Raw genomic sequence first — 22,678 nt, 5'->3', positions numbered from 1 at the left:
AATCAAGCACGGTTGCCGAAGGATATATAGAGGATTCAATAAGAAATAATAACGATAATGCTCAAAAAATTTTAAACCCTCATGATTCGCCAACATCGCGAATGATTGCTGAAAGTTGTTCTTGACCATCAGTATCATCAACAATTACCAATGCGTATCAAGAGTCGGGAACATTTTTGCACGGTTTCAATTTTGAAAATGCCTCATTAACTAATTGTACTTTTAATATTACTATAAATAAAAATGATGTTTAATTGTTGTTAATGACATTTGTATTGTTACTTTGTGACATTTTTCATATTGTTGCCATGACAACATTTTTCCCTCCGCCGTAAAGAAATAGGAAAAAAAACTGCTGCCAGCGAAGACATCAAACTTTGACAGGATCAAGTTAGATAAGTAATGTCATCATTATTTGACGTTTGAAGAAAAAAGCATTTTCTGTAGCTTATACACAGAAGGCGACATTTTCTACGACTTTTTTTAGCTGTATTCCATACTCTTTGTTTATGATCATTATTGGTTGGATTTCTGCTGTGTTGACAACCACAATGAAAGATGAATTGCTGTTAGGGAAGTCTCTAGATGAAATAGTGATTAGTATAGGTATTTTATGATGTCTTATACTCATAATTGAGATTCATGTCCCTGAAAAAATTTAGGTAACAAAATTTTTTCCTCCGTGGTTTTCATTTGAACTACGGGAACTAGTTATACTAAAAAATAGCATTCCAAGAACACAAGATATTGCTGAATTTCTCTACTGCGCAACTAGTATTGAAATTATCTGTTTATAAAAGTACCTTCTCAAGAGGTTTAGGCTTCTACAACCTAAAATTATTTCCTCCTGACGTTTAATCTGAGTTTCTAAAGAAACTATATTGATTCAACTGATTTAAATATAATTTAATATAAATTTAATTTAACAGAAAATCCTAACAGACCCTTACATATTTTAAAACCGGATGATTATACGGTATGTATGGAATATAACCAGAAGGATCCGCATATTTTGGCTAGCGGTCAATTTGGCGGTCAAGTTGCTGTATGGGATGTGCGTAAAGGCATGGAACCAGTTGAAGTGAGCGTCAAAGAGAACAGTTTTATTGACCCTGTACAGAAATTGCTTTGGATACATTCCAAGACAGGAACAGAATTTTTTAGTGCATCCAGCGATGGTGAAATAAAATGGTAAGTACAATTACGAAGTTTTTATAAAAATCATGGCAAAATTTGGGAACAGATACTTTTGTTGTGATATAGGTGTTGGACTTTGTGATACCAGTTGCAAATCTTTTAGCAATGTAAGTAGGCGAGCGGTTTACCCCTCAAAAGACGCTTAGAAACAGAATATACCGACTAAAATTCTTTTTGCATTTCTAATGCACCAAACCTTTTTTTATTTGATTCTATATATTTTTCCAAGATGAAATGTATTTTTTTAAAATTTTTACAAGTGGGCCGGCAATTGTTATTAACAAATAACTTATACAAAAAAGCAATTTCACCGAATTGCTTCGGAATCAATTTTTTAGGTGTATCTCATCAAAATAAACACTTTTTCACCCTTGATAATTTTTCGAAAAATGCTTCCTTTTCGAGTTATTTGCATTTTTTTGTTGAAAAAAATGCCTTAATTAGTGATTTTTGGTATTTTTTTTCTAAAAAACTACTAAATGAATTGCAATTCTACAAATAGTTTTATAATCTTTAAACCGTCGAGTACAAGTTAGAATATTTTGACAAGGATAATTTTTTTCTATCTTGCTAAAAACGTGGACCCAAATATTTCGAATATGCCTTTCGAGCAGTCTACCGCTAAGTGTGTACAGCGGTTGCGGCGATACAGGCGTGCGGCGCGTAGAAATATTTGTTTAAATTTAAAAAATTAATTCAATACAAATATTACGTACAATTTATTAAAAAAAAAAGATTTTTTTAATTATTTTTATATAGACATATTATAATTAAAACAATTAAAATTAATTTTTTACAATGCTATAATAATGTAATTTTTCTTTTAATATACGTGGTGACTATATTATTGAATGTTTTATTACAGTGAATTACATTAAGCAATATATAATTAATTTTCATTGAAAAATATAATAAAATTAAAATATAATATTAATTATACATCGTTTTCATTGTCAATAACTTGAAAATTTTCGTCAACAGCAACAGGATTTCCATCTAATAAGCTGATTTCATTGTCTTCAATAAAGTCGTCTTTAACATTTTTACAATTCTCTGGTGTACATGCACATACTGCGCAGCATTCTAAATTATAGGAAATACAATTACAATTTTTCGTAGAACATTTTCCGGTACATGAGCAGAAATACTTTTGTAACATATCTAAACTAGTTTCGCCTTCAAAATAATTAAAATCGAAACAATTATTTTCCATTGTCCAACCATGGGTTAATGGATCAAGAGATGAAATAATATTGTTTTTTGCTTGAATCCATTCATTTATTTGCCACTTTGCTCTTAAGTAATGTTGTAATAATGCTGGTTTCGAAGGTGGTAATTTTTCATTAGATGCATTTTTTTTAATGCAATATTATATCTTAATTTGTTTATGGATTCATGATATTTTTTAAACTTATTTTGAGGGTCATACAGTTTAGATAAAAATAGAGTCAAAACTGTAAGTCCTTCATCTAAAGGTAAAGTAGGCAAATTTCTTAATTTTTCCAATTGACTATCAGTTAATTTCTGCAAAGCTTTATAAGCCTTCTTTTTTCCCATATCATAAAATGAACTTGTGGTATCACAACCTGTTATAGAATGCATTATTAGGATACTGTTGCACATTATTTTTCCAATTTCTTTTGCAATTTGATGTACAGGTATATATCGAAAACGATCCACATTTTTTACAATATTTCCTGTGTGAAACCATAAAAGTGGTTCACTTGTGAAATCATGATAATGAGATAAAAGTAAAATAAATACATCTGTGACTGGAGATTTAACAATAATTTGAATTTTTTTATCCAAATGCTGCTGTTGTAATTTAAAAGCGTGAAAAATAACCCTAGTATCTGCTTCTAAGTGATTACATTCTAAATTTGAATCATAATACTGATTATTTTCTATCACATATGCTTTACTTCGAGATTCGAAAGCACCAGAAATAATCAACTTTTTATTGCTTTCTATTGGTAAATGAATATTTTTTTTAATATAATTTCCAATGAATTCAACTAAATTCGATTTACTGGTATTATTTCCAAGAATATTTTTTAAATTTTGCGTTGATTGACCACCAGTAATTTTGTGTTCTTTATTTTGATTGTTATTGGCATACCTACGCATCCGCTCTAACTCTTTTGGATTAATTGATGTGCTATCATATTTGTCATAAATCAAATGTATTTCATCTACGAGTTCAAGTCTTCGCAATAATGTTTCCATAACTTTATAAGCTAAATCATTATATGTAGATATTGATTTTACATTTAAAGACTGTAATTCGGTAATTCCATCAATCATTAAAATCGTGTAGTTTTCAACCAAAGGCAATGTTATTTTAATATCATTTTCGTATTGTCTTTCTAATACATGCATCAAATCAGACTTTTTTGTCATTCTTTTAGAACCATCTTCTTTAAATAAAGAGCTAGGAATACAGGTTAAGGGTACACTCAGTATTACAGACAAATTAACTTCTCGATTAGAAGCAATCGAGAATGCTCTTTAATATACAGTTTCTGGCTTAACACATTTTTTAACTTTTAGACCATTTACTGTTATAACAGAATTTTTATGCATATCCGAAAATGTTTTTCCTTACCTACGTAGTATTAAATAAAATTAAAATTTCATTTAATCAATTATCAGATATTTTATATATATATATATATATATATATATATATTACATTATTAAAAAAGTCGAAAAGATTCGAGCGCCTACAGAACCTCAACCCCTGTACACGCTTAGCGGGATACTCTCGAAAGGCATAATATTCGAAATATTTGGGTCCACGTTTTTAGCGAGATAGAAACCATTTATCCTTGTCAAAATATTCTAACTTGTACTCGACGGTTTAAAGATTATAAAGCTATTTGTGAAATTGTCATTTAGTAGTTTTTTAGAAAAAAATCCCAAAAATCACTAATTAAGGCATTTTTTCAACAGAAAAATGCAAATAACTCGAAAAGGAAGCATTTTTCGAAAAATTATCAGGAGAGAAAAAGTGTTTATTTTGATGAGATACACCTAAAAAAATTGATTCCGAAACAATTCGGTGAAATTGCTTATTTATTTTATTTGTTAATAACAATTGCCGGCCCACTTGTAAAAATTAAAAAAAAATACATTTCATCTTGGAAAAATATATAGAATCGAATAAAAAAGGTTTGGTGCATTAGAAATGCAAAAAGAATTTTAGTCGGTTGATGCTCTGCTTATAGGGGTAAACCGCTCGCCTAAAGGTGTCGCCTTCAAAACCTAACAAGGTAAATCTCCTGATTTTCATCATGAAAATTACTTTTCAATAACAAAGTTCCCATGCTGTTTTGTTTTACTTGCAGTTAAACACAGTTTGACAGAAGAACTTGTTGTTCATTAATGTCTTCTTTTCTATTAATCAAAGGCGTATTTCGAGATGTTTTGATATCATACAAAGACCTAAAATTTTTAAAATCTTTTAGTTTCATATTATTTACGGTATATTTCATTGAGTTTTGTCTGACTAATAACTGCTGCCAGGACTAGGACGTTAAAATAGAAATTCGGTTAAGCTTTTTTCTCTTTCACTCTATTAGCGCATGGACAGTGTCCGCCTCCATGTGGGTGTGATCCTTTAGTAGAAACTTCTGAGTGATGATGATTCATTAAATGATCCACCTATTTCATTTAAATGAGTTAATTTAGAGCAGGTAATTGGTTATTTACTTGACCAATTACTTCCTGATATCGTCTATAATGCTTTCGATATGTTTTGTTGTCAACTAATTAAATCCAAGTATGTCATTCATCGCAAGTATTTGGTTCAAAAAATATTTTGAAGGCTGGAAGTTTAAAATTACTGCTTTTTGTGATTCGTCGATAACGAACCTGTCTTTAAAATGTATACATTAGGTAAAAAAGGAAAATAGAAACAGTTGTTTTATGATTTGTATATTAATTAAAATATTTTTATTGTTTGGTTGTAATTCTCTGATAAAATGTGAGTTTCGTTAATAGGAATTTCCATTATGTTGTGTATAATTATGTTTTTATTAATTTTGTTACATATATTTACCAGAGATTTACGTTGGTTATACATATAAGTTTGTAGTTTGTTTTCTTAGATATTTCGAATGCTTATAGCTGTGTTTTTTGTTAGAAAAGTTATTTATGTTAGTAAAGTATAACCATATCAAAGAGTATTGTATTGTGAGTATTTGTGTGTACTTTGCTAGTACATATAGTTGGCAACTCTTTTTTATTGGATTATTTTTATCATAAACATATCATCGTACAAAATCTAATGTCATACATTTTTTCTGTAAAATATCAAACAGAATTCAACACAATCTGATTTTGGTAGAATAACCTCAAATAAACTTAAAAAGAAATTAAAATCAAATTCTTGCAATGTAATGTAAAAATCTTTCGAGCAAATTCGTGTCTCTCTATCACATGTTGCTGTGTCAGTATGCATTTCTTTAAATAGTTCGAGAAGCTCTGAACGAATACAAGAAGCAACGTCAACGAATCTACCAGCATAAATCCACCTTGTGGCTGCTAATTTGGGTAACCGTTTTTGTATTAATTTATCCAAAGCAGTAGCCATTTTGGACGATATTGAAAAAAATGCAGCAAGCCCTGATAACGCTTAAAAAAAATTTTACACTCTTTAATATGTTCCAGCGATTACTATAAAACCAAATTAAGTCTATGCGCATAACAATGAACACAAATTGCATTTTTATACTTCTCTAACTAGTTGTTGTAGGCCGTTGTGTTGCCCATTGATTACAGCCGCACCATCGTAAGTCTGTGTAGTTAGTTTATTTCCACACTGAAACTCATTTAAGACACCGAACAAAAACTGATACCGCTCTTGCTGAACGCTCTTCACTAACATTTCGCAAACATATTTAAATAACGTATGGTCCTAAAGTTTTGGGAAAAATTTCAAAAGTATATAACTCTGACCACAATAATCTTATATTTTTATTAAATTATTCAACAATTTAACTTAACTATCCTTATTATAAATCAAAATTCAAATGACAGACAAGGGACCATTATTTTCGATTTGCCTAATAATTCCCCTGACACGTTGCATCATCCTTTGGACGACCTCGGCGTCAATTTCTCTAATTTTTCTATATATGCGGCGTCTTAACTGTTCCTGATTTTGTGCTTCCCATCCGTTATTATAGACTTTCCGACTTAATCTTGCCCAGAACTAGAACTCTTCAATTGGACGAGCCTGAGGTAGGTTGGGGGGATTGTCTGCTTTCGGTACAAAGGTAATGTTGTTAGTTTCGTACCAGTCCCTTGTGATCCTCGCGTAATGACATGAAGCAAGATCTGGCCAAAAGACTATTTGACCATTTGCATGATGTGTGTTCACAAACTGAAGCAATTTAGAGAGACATCTTTGAATATAAATATTTGCGTTTGGGGCTTCGCCTCGAACGACACCAATGTAGGGCTGTGAGATAAAGCCAGCCTCAGAAATTGCACACCATACCAAAATTTTGTCCTCAAATTTTTTCTTACTTTTGAATTTTATTTCATTAGGTACATTTTCGTAATCGTTCGTGTAAAACTCATCGTTACCCTTCATCTCAGAGTTGCACAAAATAAAATATTTTTCATCGTCCATCACGATCAACTTGTTGACGAAATGCACTCGCCTTAACGCGCGGCAACATCTCGGAATTCTCTGTAATTGATCCTCTGTGTATTTTCGAGCTTTCCTTCTTTTCCGGTAGATAATATTGTTACTCGATAGGGTCCTGTATACTGTAGTCTTTCCAATATGAAATCTTCTGGCCAGTTTTCGCTGTAAGACCCCAATTTTGTTCTTAGCTGCTTCAATCAGTCTTGCCTCTCTTATATGGTTCAAAATCCGCGGTCGGCCACTTTTACGCAAGTTAACACATGGTATCCCTTCTTTGCATTCTCTGATTGTGCGATAAATTGTCGATTTGCTTATGTTTTCATCTCGATAAATATTAACAATATCTCGTTTCGACATTCGCCCAACCATATTATAAACACCTCGACGAATATCAATTTTATAAGACATTTTGCAGAGCACAAACCAAAATATTCTGCTTTGTTTATTAAATGTCAATAACTGATGACATTTCAATTCCATGGCCTTCTTTGTTAAATGCATTTTGCTTCTCAATCAGACCAGGTGACATTTTTCCCAAAACTTTAGGACTATACGTTACAACAGAAAGTTGTGAATGGTTTGAAACATCAGTGCTTTCATCCAATATCACAGCTACAAAACTTGCTTCGGTAATTTCTGATTTAATTTCATCAATCATAAATGTAGATATGGCTTCAATAATATCTTTTTGTACATCACTTGAAACTCCCGAAAAAACAGTTGATGTTTCTAGATGTTGGCAAAATTTTTGATCTTATTTGGCAATTAATATTAACAATTCCCTGTAATTGTCTTAATTGTCAGTCAGGAAAGGATTTTCTAATTTCTTTCACAATTACATTAACACCATGTTACATGTTGAAGTTTTAAATACAATATTTTAATATTTTCTCCTGCTTTGACCATATAGGGTGCAGAGTCGGATAAAAACAGCAAAAACTTTTCACAAGGAATGTGATCTGGTCTAAAAAAATTTGCTCATTCTTATAGTGTTGAATATCTGATATTTTATGGTGTTGCTTCTGAGTATTACCAATACGACGTAGTATCTACGAGGCGTGTATTTAAGTAAGTACCGTTTTGGAATTAAAAAAAGACGTGCAAAGATATGGCAATAATTTTATTTTTACATGAAAGCCTGTACCTTAATCTACTTTTCTACATAATTTCCGTGAATATTGAGGCACTTGTCATAACGTGGCACCAGTTTTTGAATACCCTCCTGATAAAATTCTGCCGCCTGACTTGTTAACCACTGCATCACAAATGTTTTGACTTCGTTATCGTCTTGAAGACGCTGACCGCCCAGGTGTTTCTTCAAGTGCTGGAACAAATGGTAGTCGCTGGGCGCCAGATCAGGGCTGTATGGAGGATGATCTAGAGTTTCCCATTTAAATGATTTAATGAGATCTTTGGTCTGATTAGCCACATGTGGACGGGCATTGTCATGCAGCAAAACGATACCCTTATTCAACTTGCAACGTCTTTTGTTCTGGATTGCACGACGCATATTTTTCAATGTCTCACAATAAGACGCTGCATTGATTGTCTCATTACGAGGCAGAAACTCCATTAGCAATACTCCTTTTCTGTCTCAAAAAACTGTGCACATGATTTTTCGGGTAGAAATTGTTTGCTTAAACTTCACTCTTTTGGGTGATGATGAATGTCGCCATTCCATGGATTGTTGTTTCCACAAAACGGTACTTACTTAAAAAACATGCCTCGTATTTTATTCCACTTAAAATTACATTTTTTTCAAAAACATGTCAAATATTTTAGGTGGGACACCAGAAAACTCTCCGAGCCCACAGACACCCTTATATTAGACTACGCCAAAGAAGAAGAACAACAGTTCTCAAAAGCTTTGGGTGTTTCTGTCCTAGAATATGAAGTGACCATCCCAACAAGGTTTATGGTTGGCACGGAACAGGGTACCATTATATTTGGAAATCGAAAAGGAAAAACAGCAATAGAGAAAATGGTGGGTAGAATTCCGAATGCTCATATGGGACCAATCGTTGCCCTCCAACGAAACCCGGCGTTCCCGAAAAATTTCTTGACCATTGGCGACTGGACTGCTAAGATCTGGACAGAAGATTGTAGAGAGAGCAGTATTATATGGACCGGTTTCCATAAATGTGCTTTAACAGATGGCGCCTGGAGTCCTACTAGGTATCTATCATAAAATAGATAATATATACGTATATATATATATATATATATATATATATATATATACAAAACTCAAATATTTGGGTGTGCAGCGGAAGATAGGACAAAGAAGTACTCTTTTTAGTTAACCAAGCTTTCGCAAATCTTTATTTGCATCATCAGGGTGCTACAATAAACAAAATTAGTACAAAATACAGAAAAGAATTATTTTGCATCTTACACTAATTGAGGTTAGTTGTCGTGATGTTTATTAAATGAAATGAGCAACTCATTTGACCCCTACAAATGATGGCGAAAACTATCCAAAATTATTTTTAAAAAAAACGTTCTTTAACAAATACATATTTAAAACACTTTAAAACACATATACAAGAACACTCAAATAAAATTATGTTAAAATAATTACAGAAAATGTCATAATATAAAATTTAGGTTATAAACATTCTTATCAGAAACAAAAGAATTGATTGTGAATTCGTTACTGCCAACTTAAAACGATAGAACGTTAGATCAAATGAGTTGCTCATTTCATTTAATAAACATCACGACAACTAACCTCAATTAGTGTAAGATGCAAAATAATTCTTTTCTGTATTTTGTACTAATTTTGTTTATTGTAGCACCCTGATGATGCAAATAAAGATTTGCGAAAGCTTGGTTAACTAAAAAGAGTACTTCTTTGTCCTATCTTCCGCTGCACACCCAAATATTTGAGTTTTGTATTCTATTTGATCAGCGTTGATGACAAGCGTTTATCGCTTTTTCAAACTATATATATATATATATATATATATATATATATATATACAAAACCCCACCAGTTTCTTAGGGCTGCAGTCAGAAGGTTGGCGATCTCTCGATGTTGGCCATCTCGATGTTAGAGAAACACTCTTTTGACTTTTTGTCAAGGTTTTGGAATTGTTTTATTCCTTTTTCAAGACATAGTCGTTGAGAATATTTACAATAAACTTTGACATTCAACATTAACAACACAGATATAAAATATAACAATGGACAATACATTCTAAAAATTTTGGTAGGGATAGTAAAACTTAGTTTATTTCATGATATCTTTTGATGATATTTCATGACATTGATTAGTATTCCCAGTCCTGCCTTTGCCCTACATTTCTTATTAACTCCACTCGAGCAGTGGATATGGTCTTCTATTGTTTCAGTTCCATTTCTTTTCTTTTTGGTTTCTATTGTTATTAGTAAGAGTTGCTTCTTCTATACTTCTTGATCACTTCCGTCGCCATTTTGTTCCAACCTTGTATATTGCATATATGAATGTTCTATCTTTTCTTCGTTTTGATTTCTGGTTGAGCTTTGATAAGACCAAATGGATCTACAATGGGGCTCCCTCTATCAGAGGTGTGGATTTCCACCCGGGCGGGACCTTTGGAGGACCTTTTCTTCAGCCGCCCATTCTGGATCAGACGCTGTTGGTTCCGCTGCTGCCCTCTCGACCATTGTAACTTTTACAGCCATCTTCTGCTCTTGAGACCGTTGACCGGTTTTCACCTGTACCCTAGACAGGGACCCTCACAGGGTATTATCAGCCGGGTCATCTGAACCCTGGTTTTTTTAAGAGGTGTTACTCCTCTGTCCATCCTCTTTTATCCAGGCTTGGGACCGGCTACATCGGTTATAGAGCTACTCAATTCACCCCATACCAATACAGGCAGAGTTAATAGATAATATTTGTTTTACAAATCATTACAAATACATAAAAAACTTACTTACAATAAATTGCAATTGATTATGAATGAGTATTTTTATTTGCAATGGAACAGAAAATTAAATTATATATTTAATATTAAATGAAAACCAATTTAAAATGGGACGTTCTTATTTCAAAAAATAGCCATGAGGAAAAACCATCAGTTTAAAAAAAATATGTAAATAACCACCACGTGTTTACCTTAAGGCGTTTTTAATCGCTTCCTTGTTTTTGAGGCTGTCCTGCTGCAGTATGTACTATAGTCACCAAAGCGAAGAATATACAGTGCCAGTCTAAAATCTTCTTTTCCCTATTGAGTTGATTTAGAGTTAAAATGTAAATATTTTAACATAATATGTTAACAAAAAATTTTGAATAAAAGGGAAATCATGTACACTCATTTTAAAACAATAGCCATTACTTGAGAAAAAGTCACTTAACAGATTTTTCATGACTCTATTGGCAAAGAAAAGTTACACTTGGATGCACTCGGACTGAAGATAGAAAAGCTATTTAAATTGACAAAAGTTTAATAACAGCAAAGGATCAGTCATTAATATATTGAACAAACGAACTTACAAGTAGGCACTAATAAAACATTCACTTTGAATGAAGTGAATAGTAAAACAGATGATAAATTGGAGGAATCCATTGATGACAAGACATTACATGTGCCAGTTTCGACTCTTTAATGGGCAAAGCTTGTTGATACTTTATCGGTAATTCCATAATAAAATCTTTTATTAAAATATTAGGCCTATTCCGATTTCCTTTCAAGTTGATCGATCTGGAGAGTCCGGAATTTAGACTAGTTAGAACGAAAGGTCTTTTTTTGGCCCCCTTTAGAATATATTCACAATCACTGGAATAATAGACTGCCGCATGGGCAAAATCCTTGTCACTAGGTAACATAGTATGACCTACCTGTGGAAAAACATGAACAATTGTTTTGAATCTTCCAGAAGCTAATAGAGGTAACCAAAATCCCACGACTGTTTAATTTTTATTTTGTTATCTGATATGGCACAAAGTGTTTCTCCGTGGATATCAAATTTTTCAAAATACTTATTTAAGCAACTGACAACTTTATCCGACCCTCGTTTAGAAATTCTTTCATGCCAAAGAAAAAAATAACTTTCTTCAGGATAATTGCAGCAATAGATACTGAAATTATAGTACCAAAGATTTTTTTGGAAAAGCAAGGTTAATCGAAAAACGGAAGGCAAGGAATCTATCTACTCACCTCTTGTTTGTAGATTTAAAGAAGGCATACGATACGGTACCTTTGAAAAAACTGTTTCAAACATTGACGAAAGTACGTCTCAGTAGAGAGTATGTGGATGATATCGTAAATATATACAAAAATGCAAGAAGTGTCGTTAAAGAAGGAAACTTTATATCTGAATCATCTCCAATAACAAAGGGGCTTAAACAAGGATGTTGTTTATCTCCGACCTTATTTAAAATATATATTCAATCATCGCTAGAGCAGGAAATTAGAAACACAAAAACATGTAATGAATATAAATATCTCGGATCTATAATATCTAAAGAAGGCACTACCAAAAGAGACATCGAAAACAGAACACAGCAGGGGAAAAATTATATATATATAATGTACCATGAATATTTTTGTTTACTTTGGATTCCTCCACTGCTTGCCTCAGAATGTTTATCACTGCTTTTTTAAGCAACTGGCAACTTTATCCGACCCTCGTTTGGCAATTCCTTTGTGTCAAAGAGCCTTCCAGGGCCAAGCCTTCCAGGGAATATTCTCTTTTTATTCAATTTTCTGTTCCAGTATTACGTTTTTGTTTTTCAAGTGTGGTTTTCAAGAGTTCTTAAATTTTTTTCTTTTTGACATAACATTATCATTTTTGTTACTTTATTTAATTATATTTATAGGCCAAAAGTTGATTAAATTTTATTCTCATAGATTATCGTGTTATTTTACAACGAGATCCGATGGTATATTCGATGTGTGGGATGTTCTCCAGCACCAAAAGCAAGCTAGCCTTAGCGTACGAGTATGCGAAGAAAGGTTAAATTGTTTAAAAACCCATGATCAGGGTAGACTTGTTGCTATGGGGAATCAAAACGGTACTGCTTACTTGGTAGAACTCAGTGAGAATCTTTCCACTCTTGTCAAAAACGACAAGATGCTGCTGACCTCAGTAAGTATATAAAAATGTATTCGATAATAAATTATATGACATATTTATTAATAAAAATATAAAAGAAATTCCAACACATTTTAGCAGATATATTGTATTTAAATTAAATTTTCATCAAAAAGTGTTTTTTGAGATGGCTTTTATATCTGTCACTAATCATCCTGATAAAACAATAACATCTAAAGTTTGGTGGATAGCCATATAGCCACTTGCTTCAAAAATGTTTCAAAATATATTTATTTGAAAACGAGACAAACAAAAACGGAAAATTATCGAAGAATATTTTTAGTGTAAGGTATGTGCAGGTAATATGGCCACCTTAAGAACTTTTGTCCGTATTTGTGGCCAAATATAATTTTTTTAAAAAGTAACTGTTATTACAGTTACATGGGTTATCTAAATATATATTTATTGTATAATTTTTCAAAAATTGATAAAAATATGATATTTATGACTTAATTAAAAAAATACTGCTATTGGCCATATTACCAACATGGTGTCGCTAATATGGCCACTCTACAGAAAGTAAATTTTTATATTTAATTATGAAGCTTAACACAAAATAGAATAAAATAGTTTCAGATTTTTTAACAGTTTTATTACATGTTAAGCAAATACAGTACAGAAACTTAATATTGTCTTATTTTTCACAATCAGGGCATAAGAACTTATCAATTTTGTCTTTAGCTGTGAGACCCATGCTCTCTTCGTGGATATAAGTGCTACATACGCTACACAGTCTCATATCTACCATCCTGTCTTCCTTGCATAATTTGCAGAACCAAGATTCTTGTTTTTTTGTTCCCTTTTTCTTAGCAGGCAAGGTCTTAAATTTGTTTTTTGGATTGGGTAATTTTCATAGCATTGAAGAGACTCTTTTACCATCTGTAGTATGCGTATTGGCTTCAATATTTTCTGAATCACTTTTTCCAATACATCTACCGAATAAATCTTTAGTAACAACTTGGGCTCGACTGTTGATAGCTGGTTTTCTAGGCTTTTTGTTATCGTTCTTTATTACTGCATTTTCAGGTGTTTCGAGCATAATTGTGAATGAAGTATTTTGGATATTTGAGAAATCACTGTGATCGTCTTCTGAATCAATAACTTCATCACTGCTAGAATCATGCAAACTAAAGGATAAGTCAGAGTTGCTACTATCAGTGTCTAGAAATGGTTTTTCCGGGCGATTCTTCGGTTGAAAATCCAAAGTAGAGGGACGACAAGAGTTACTACTATCAGTGACCAGACATACTTCTTTTGAGTTATTTTTCGGTTGTAATCCCAAAGTAGAATGACAACGGTAATATTTTTGTTGAATGCCTGAAGTTGATGGAATGGATAAATCATCTGCTTTATTACAAGCGTTAGTTTCTGATAATGTGACATTCTCTTTATCTTCCTGATGTTGGTATGTGATAGTACTAGCAAACGCTATCTCTGGGATAGCTCCTGGGTTGAATGGATAAATTCCTGTTGAAGAAAACCCCGATTTTATATTAGATGGTGTCATTGTTTTGTCCCAAACTGTAGAAAAAATTGCCCCAAATCTCTGTTTGGTAATAACACGATCGCTATGAATAGAATAATATTTCATAACTTCATCATCCCAGTAATATTCAAAGGCTCTAAATACAGCTTTGTCCATTGGTTGGAGCTCGTAAGTAGTATTACTAGATAAACAGTATAAAGTAATTTCGTATCTTTCGGCAGTTTCTACAATAGTGTGATCCAAATGGCATCTTGCACCATCAAATATGATAATACATGGACCAGCAACCTTAAATTTTGAAAAGTGTTGAAGCCAAACTAAAAACGTTTCAATATTCATGCTACCTTTTGCAGTCATTTGAACAACAGCACCTGGAGGTAGTGAGTCAACCCATTCTGGCTTACTACGTTTACCCTTAAAAAGTACCATTGGAGGGATTGCTGTACCGAGAGAATTACCACAAGAAACAATGGTAACACTTTCTCCATGTTCGTTTGCAACAACATGTACTCTTCTAGCCCCTTTTTGCGCCAAATATCTTCCAGCTTAGTAAAATGATCTTTTACAATAAATTTATTAAGCTTTTGTGCCCTAGCCGGATTTAAGTTTTGTGCTTTCCTAGGTCTGATTTGAGGATTGCGCTTCATAAAACCACGTAGCCAATAACGACCAGCTATTCCTTTGCTTTCTTGAAAAGGATTTGGGATATTATTGAGTTCTCTAAACCGATATACACACTTACAAAGTACCCTTGTCCCTTGCAGTAAGTGGATATCAAATTTGCGAAAGACAGATAATACGTTGAACTAATTCTGCTTCTTGAGCATTTGTAAGTATAGTCTTTCGCCCTAGACAAGACTTTACTTGTTTTCCCTTTTCTAAATATCGTCGAAGTGTCCGCCTTGGGATGTGATATGTACGACTAGCTGTGTTAACTGCGGTCCCATTTTCCACCGCTCTTAAAGCTGCTGACAAATTTTCTTCCGTCCAGTTGCCTCGTAGGCCCCTGCGCTGATACTGGGGCATTTTTTATTTCTGTAATAAAAGAAATAATATCAATACAGCAAACAAAATATGCATTGTAGAGTAATATGGCCACGTAAGATAAATATGGCCATGGCCATATAACCCTACTTTTCACCTGGCCATATTACTCAACACTGTATTTTGATATTTTGTCTAAGAAAAAATGTATTAAATCAAAATTTATACAATAAAATAAGAACATGTACATGATTTTGAAGGTATACGAAACATGTAATTACAATTAATATATTAAAAACTTACCTATTAGATTCAGTTAAGATTTTTTTAAAAATTACGAAATTAATAACCAGCTTCTGGAATGACGAGTTTTCACAACAATGGTGTATGGTTCTGACGTATAGAGAATGTGGCACCATCTGTTTAACAATTTCGACACTAAATGTGTATTACTATGCTAATATCAAAGTTCTACCGTTTAAACATAAAAATAGTAAGAAATTTGTTGGACGGCCATATTACTGTACATGGCCATATTACCTACACCTACCTTATTTAATTTCCTATTCGTACGTATTAAAAAACCGAATTCTTTCAATTCATCTTAGCGTCACCGAGGTCGAAAATAAACCATTTTAGAGTTTGTTTATTATTTCACAGATGTGTATTTTCTCGGCATTCCTTGATCGTTGCGCTGCTCAATACTGCGTTTTCAAATAAATATTTTGCTATCCCGTTCCCGTCTATATGTTTTGTTTATACTAAGTTGGGAAGCAAATGATTTTTAAGAATCAAATCACTCTCGCTGAGGCGTTGTCAGCGACCAGGACATCATTGATATAGTTCTTCATCCAGACAACCTGAGCGTATCAGACGACGAAGATGACGACCCAACAGACAACAGGCAGCCAGAGACCGCCTGCCGACTCGCGGTCGACTAGGGACACGACTACTTAATTTTTGTTGTCATTGCATAAAGTTTTGTCTTTTTCAGATTGCTTTACGTTTCGTCGAACAATCGAATGAGGTAAACTCATGATGTTCTGCAAATCAACGATGGAGAGATATAGCTGCAAAACATCGTAAAAAAAGCATGTTAAACTTGTTCATTTTCCTTAATTTTATTACTTTATTCTGTATTTACTTATTAGAAAACATTACGAAATCACCTCATAGTATTTTTTAATACTAATACTTTGACCAAGAATACTATAAAAAACAATTTTATTTTTAACCGAAATTCTTGTTATCTGTTTACTACCAATTATTTTGGTTAACGGAGGCTTTCTTCTTCTTAGTCGTTAACCTGATGCAGGTATCGTGATATCATGAAGCTATCAGCTAAATTTCCCAATGTTCCTCCACGTTTTTCTATCTTCTGCCATTCTAGCACATTCTGACAATGGAGCGCCAATGGTAGCAACAATATGGTCCGTGTATCGTGTGGGAGATCTACCTCTATTTCTTTTGCCTTCTACTTTTCCCTGGATGGTAAGTTTTTCAAGACCATTTCTTCGAAGTACATGTCCAAAATAGCTTATTATTTGTTCTGATATTTGTGTTCTTAGTCTTTTCTTAATGTTTAGCTGGTCCAGTATGGATTCATTTGTTCTTCGGGCCACCCATGGTATTCTCAGCATTCCTCTCCAGCAGTACATGTCAAATACATCTATGTTCTTTTTGTCTTTCTCAGTAAGGGTCCAGCATTCCGATGAACGGAGGCTTTACTGTAACACAAATACGGTAATTTTATAAACTTTTTTTTTGCACACATACTTTATTTTGCGGTTAATAGCTATCGATCTTATAAATTATTTTTATATTTAAAAAATTGCTGTACTATAATCTGTATCTGTCAAAGTTTGTCCGTTTTATATTGTATATTTAATTTACTAGTCCGGCCCTTTGCTTGTAGTAGTTGGCGCACCTCTTCATTTTCTGTCTTCTGATCTCCCGATCTAACACCCCTTGATTTTTACTTTTGGGGTTATCTTAAATCTAAAGTGTACTGTAATAAGTCTAACACAATGTTGAACATTTGAAAGAAAAAAAGAATTCTCGTTGAGGTAACTAGAAACATTAACTGGAGTGCTGGAGGAATTTAGAAACCGTCTTGGTTATTGCCAGGAAGTTGAACATTTGATTTAATTTTTAAATGTGTTTATGAATTATTCCAGCTAATAGAAATTTAAAAGATTATTGGATTAGTTCAGTCCTAACAAAAATTTTTAGAATTAAAATTTCTGATATAAGATTTGTCTGTAATTCACAAACCAATTATTTAAGACTGTAAGTATTATACATTTTTGTAATCGTCTATTATTGTGAAATGTAAAAATGAAGAGAAAAATGCATTGTTCCATTAAACCGATGACGTCATTTATCTTGAAAATTATAGTGGAAGTGAGGATTTTCTGGGGTACATTGAAACAACAAACGCCATGTTTCGTTCGATAGCAACGACTTCAACTTTATTGTAATAATCAATATTGGCAACACGCAATACACCGAGTGTTTACAAACATTAATCCAAAGATGGCGATACATGTATTAAAATACTTTTTTGATACATCACAACAATTTACACGAAACTGGTGACCTCATTAGAACATTCATTTGTTCAAATACTATTAGATCCAAACATATTGAATTTATTCCAAACTAAATATCTTCACTGTATATTATTGTCAAGTAATACTGTTACTGCTAAAAAAACATGATATGAATAAATAACTGCAATAGATTGTTTTTATATTTCATGTTACCAGTAGATATTAATTTCTAATTTTAATCACAAATGTACAAACTATTCAAACGGTTGTTAAATTTAACCTATAATTAAAATCAGTTGTTTAAATCAGAGTGTTATTATAATAATTAATCCGAGCCACATACTGCAAAATGCATACATCGTTTATCATGCATGGTTGCATAATTACTACAATTGTATACATTCTGTCTATACCATCGAGCAAAAAGACAAAAGAGGGAATCTAATCGTTATGAAAAGGCGACCAAAAAAGTGGCCTCTGATGGCGGACATATCCGGAAATGCGAATGCGCCAAATTTAAATTTTCCGACACTTATTAACAGTAGCTATAAAATAGTTTTCAGAATGTGTCTTAGACGAGAAAATTTTAATTAAATATTAACAATAACAGTCTAAAATGTGAAACAATTGTTAAAAAACTTCAATATAAATAAGATTTCATGTGACAGTTGGGACACATAATAACATAACCCAACTAAATTTGATTTCTTAAACAAGGAAAGACTCTCTTTCCTTGTTTAATTTGGCCTCTCAAGATGGCACTTCCTGTCTAACAATATTTTTGCCCCCACTACCTTTACATTCCCTCTTTTGTCTTTTTGCTCGATGGTCTATACTAATAATTATTAAAAATAGAAGTGACAGAGAGTAAGTTAATGCGCTTTGGTAAATTGTCATTTTAATGAAGCCTATAATAATAATTAAGGAAGAAATAAATAAAAAAAAACTAGAGAATCCAGTCAAACAGAATATAGATGAAGACTGGCAGACTATACAGACAGCCATGTCGGAAGCAGCGGAAAAGTGTATAGAAAGAGAGCATATAAAAAGAAGGCAAGACTGGTTCGATAAAGAATGTAGGAATGTTTTGGCAAGAAGAAAATGGGCAAAACTACAAAGAGATAAAGAAAATACCCAAAATGCAATCGAATAAAAACTATGTGGCAAGAAGAAGGGAAGTGAAAAGAATTTACAAAAAAAAAAGAAAAGAGAACAGCTAGAAAAGCAATTGAAACCTACATAAACAAAGAGGTACAAAAATTACTACCAAGAAGTTAAAAAATCCAGAGAAACTACAAATAATAATCCACAGTATTGCAGAAACAAAGAAGGCTTACTTGTAGGTGAAACAACAGAAAAATTCAACAGATGGGCGGAATATTTCGAAGATCTATTAAATAAAGACCAACAAGAGGATTACATAATATGCTATTTATCGATTTTAAACAAGCATATGACTCCATAAATAGAACGATGCTATATGAGGCCATGAGAACATTAATAATAATACCAGAAAAGCTTATAAGGCTAGTGAGAATGACGCTTAGGAACACGATGAATAGGGTAACAATGAAAGGAAGCTTTTCAAGAAAGTTCACAGTGAATAGAGGTTTAAAAGAAGAGGATCCGCTATCGATGAATTTATTTAATCTAAGAAGATCAAATATAAGCACAAACAGGACTATTTTCAGTAGCAGTGCAGAGCGTACGCGGATAATGAGGTGATTCTAGCGAGAACAAAAAAACATTTAGAAAAAGTTTTCCAGAAATTTGAAGAAGAAGCGAAAAGATACAGAATAATAATACACCAAACAAAAACGCAATATATGGAAATCAGAGGAGCCATAACAAATAATAACAAATATATCAAAATGAAAGGAGCAGAGACTGTCCATAGTTTTGAAAAGTGTCAGAATTTGAATATTTAGGAGTAACAATAACGAACACAAAAGATTAATGAAGGGAAGCAGAGCGATATGGTCACTAAATTCATTACTGAAACTCATTACTAAATTCATTACTGAAAGCAAAAAACATGTCAAGAACAGCTAAACTGCGAGTCTACGAGACAGTAATCGGACACACAGTGATGTATGCTAGTGAAACGTGGATTATGAACCAGCAGGAAAAAAAGAAAGTATAGATCTGGAAAAGAAAGGTGCTTAGAAAAATCTTCGGAAGAATACAGACGGCAGAGAATATTTGGAGAAAACAAACGAATAAAGAAATAATGAGGATGTATGGAAAATCAGCAATTACGGTAAAAATACGAGCCCAAAGAGCTAGATGGCTTAGTCACATTATACGAAAGCCAGAGAATCGAAATGTTAAAACAATACTGAAGAAGGGAGAAATAGGGAAAAAAAGAAGAGGACGTCCAAAGAAAAAGTGGTTGGAAGTATTAAAGCAAGACTTGTCAGAAATAGGCGTGAGAAATTGGAGAGAGAAAGCAAGGGACCAAAAAAAATGGAGGTAAATAACCAAGTTTTTACAAGCCAGAGGCCTACAAGGCCTGTATCGCTGTTACATATATAATGATAATTGGACCTGGTAACATTAATACTAGAAAGTAATTGTGTGGACAGATTACAACAATAGTATGTTATACATTTTTCTAAATTAAAAAGGCCTTTGTATTGAAAATATCGTCTCTGGATATTTGCGATCATCATGGCAATTTCGACTGCATCTACAGCTGCTCGAAATAGGCGTGCGGTCGACACATTGAACCAGGCTTTTTGGCTGTAGAGCCAGGAAATATGTCGTCTTCTTGGGCTTCTCCAATTGACCAGTTGGAGTAAAACATACCTATCATTATTTCTCATAATATGACCAAAGTACTCCAATTTCCGTTTTTTTTATCGTGATAATCATTTCACAACCCATGAGATCTGAGATCTGCTGTAGCCTCCAGCATCTTCATAGATGCTTCCGACTCACTACAAGCTTCCACTTTATAAAGCAAAACCAGAACTGTGTCGTCTGCATATCTAAGGTTGTAGAGTATGTCTCCATTCACTGGAAAACACTGGTAATTACAATCAATTGTAGCTTAGTGCCATATATGATATTCGTGTTCAGCGACCCCCAAATGTGGGAGTCGCTGATCGCTATGTCAATATCATTTTTTGATGATCGGATTAGCTCACAAAATTTTCTGATGCTCTTACGAATCGAATTCACCAAACTGCATCTCAATTCGTCTTACTGTGCCGATTTTTGTGCTTCATTGCATCGACTATGACTGTAATTTAAGTTTTAGAATTTCATAGTAGTAAAATATGTATTTGCATTAATTTTGACATCACAACCAAATTTTAAAACAACCATTTCATGATCGCTTATTTTTTGGATATCTTTTTCTTCAATAGACAAAATTTTATTTAGTTTGATTTACCATCTGCTTTAGTACAAGACCATCTAATACATCTGTAGTAAACTGTGTGGAATAATTATAAATATTTAACAGATTAACATTAAGTCGTGCTGATCAAGACTATGTAAAATATTTGTTATCAGAACTAAATTGTAAAAACACTATTTAATTAATTTTAGATGCTGGAACGGGAAACAAAACGAGAGAAGATCCTTGAAGCTCGCAATAGAGAAATTCGGCTAAAATTAAGACAGCAACAATCTGATGCTAAACAAGAAGAACAAGAGGAACAAGATGATCGGGAAGGCAAGGAGGGTGACGAAGAGGAAGAAGCGGAGGAGGCGGGATTTTTGAATAAGACTGTTCGCAACATACAAACTAATTTTTACAATTTGATCGAAACAGAACTGGAAAAACTTAAACGTAAGACTTATTTATTATTTTGTTGTCTTTCTTCTTTCATACAATATGTTACTATGTATATTTCCAGCTGTGGAAGACATTAGATTTGATGAAGCATCAGATCGGATGTCGGATGTCGAAGGTTTGAAAGAAAGGGATACTATAGAAGAGGATAAATCAATCCAATAGGAAAATGCAGAAGAAATAAAATTGACAAAATCTAGTCAAGAATATAATTTTAAAGTTCTTAATGTTTGTGTTTAAAAAAGCCAGAAGTCAGATTATATTTTTAGTTTTTTGTTACTAATTATATTTTTTAGTCAATATATATTGCTTTAATAAAAGACAAGGTAAATTTATTTTACTTTTAAGATATAAATAACCCATTAGTGCCCAGCTTATTTTTTCGCACTTTTAATGTGATGCTATTTCTTCAAATAAACTTGCACGATAGCCCTTCGAAAGTCTATTTGAGATCTCTGAGACTTGTTTGATTTTCGATACAAACACCACGCGTTATTGACTGAAACATCAAGAAGGCATGTAAACAATACCCAGTACCATTTTTTGTTTCTAATTTGAATCCTGTATAGTCCAACATTCTGATCCATTCGATCAGTACCACCCTTTTTTTTTTGTTATACTCCACATGTACTGCTGTTCTGCTAACTTGTATGCGTTTTTTCTCCTTTTGCGAATAACGTCAAAAATTTGTTATTGGATTGTTGCCATATCCATTTAAAGCAATGCAAACTACGGAATTATCGACCCACTTAGCTACTAGTACAGCATCCGTCTTACTAATAGTACTTTCGTAGTATCTTCTTCTCATGGCACCGTCTCCTTTCGAAGGTTGGCGATCCAAATGGCAATTGTAGTTTTGGAAACTGCTGTGCAACGATTTCTGCAGATGAGCGGTCGAACCATCTCCTCAGGTCTTTCAGCCA

At 32.9% G+C, this 22,678-nt stretch overlaps 1 protein-coding gene across 1 annotated transcript in view; it reads left to right on the top strand.

The window, feature by feature from the left end:
- Positions 1-22,050, top strand: part of LOC140449217 (dynein intermediate chain 3, ciliary-like) — a 32,522-nt gene extending 10,472 nt beyond the window's left edge. The window contains 5 exon segments of the mRNA XM_072542398.1: positions 930-1,191; positions 8,636-9,028; positions 12,688-12,925; positions 21,509-21,752; positions 21,820-22,050. Of these exon segments, the coding sequence (XP_072398499.1) occupies positions 930-1,191; positions 8,636-9,028; positions 12,688-12,925; positions 21,509-21,752; positions 21,820-21,920 (1,238 nt within the window). The 3' untranslated portion in view covers positions 21,921-22,050.
- Positions 22,051-22,678: the final 628 nt, after the last annotated feature.

Source organism: Diabrotica undecimpunctata, chromosome 8 (genome assembly GCF_040954645.1).
Source record: "Diabrotica undecimpunctata isolate CICGRU chromosome 8, icDiaUnde3, whole genome shotgun sequence".
In the NCBI taxonomy this organism is placed as follows: domain Eukaryota; kingdom Metazoa; phylum Arthropoda; class Insecta; order Coleoptera; family Chrysomelidae; genus Diabrotica; species Diabrotica undecimpunctata.
This window is presented reverse-complemented; position numbering and strand designations above follow the sequence as displayed.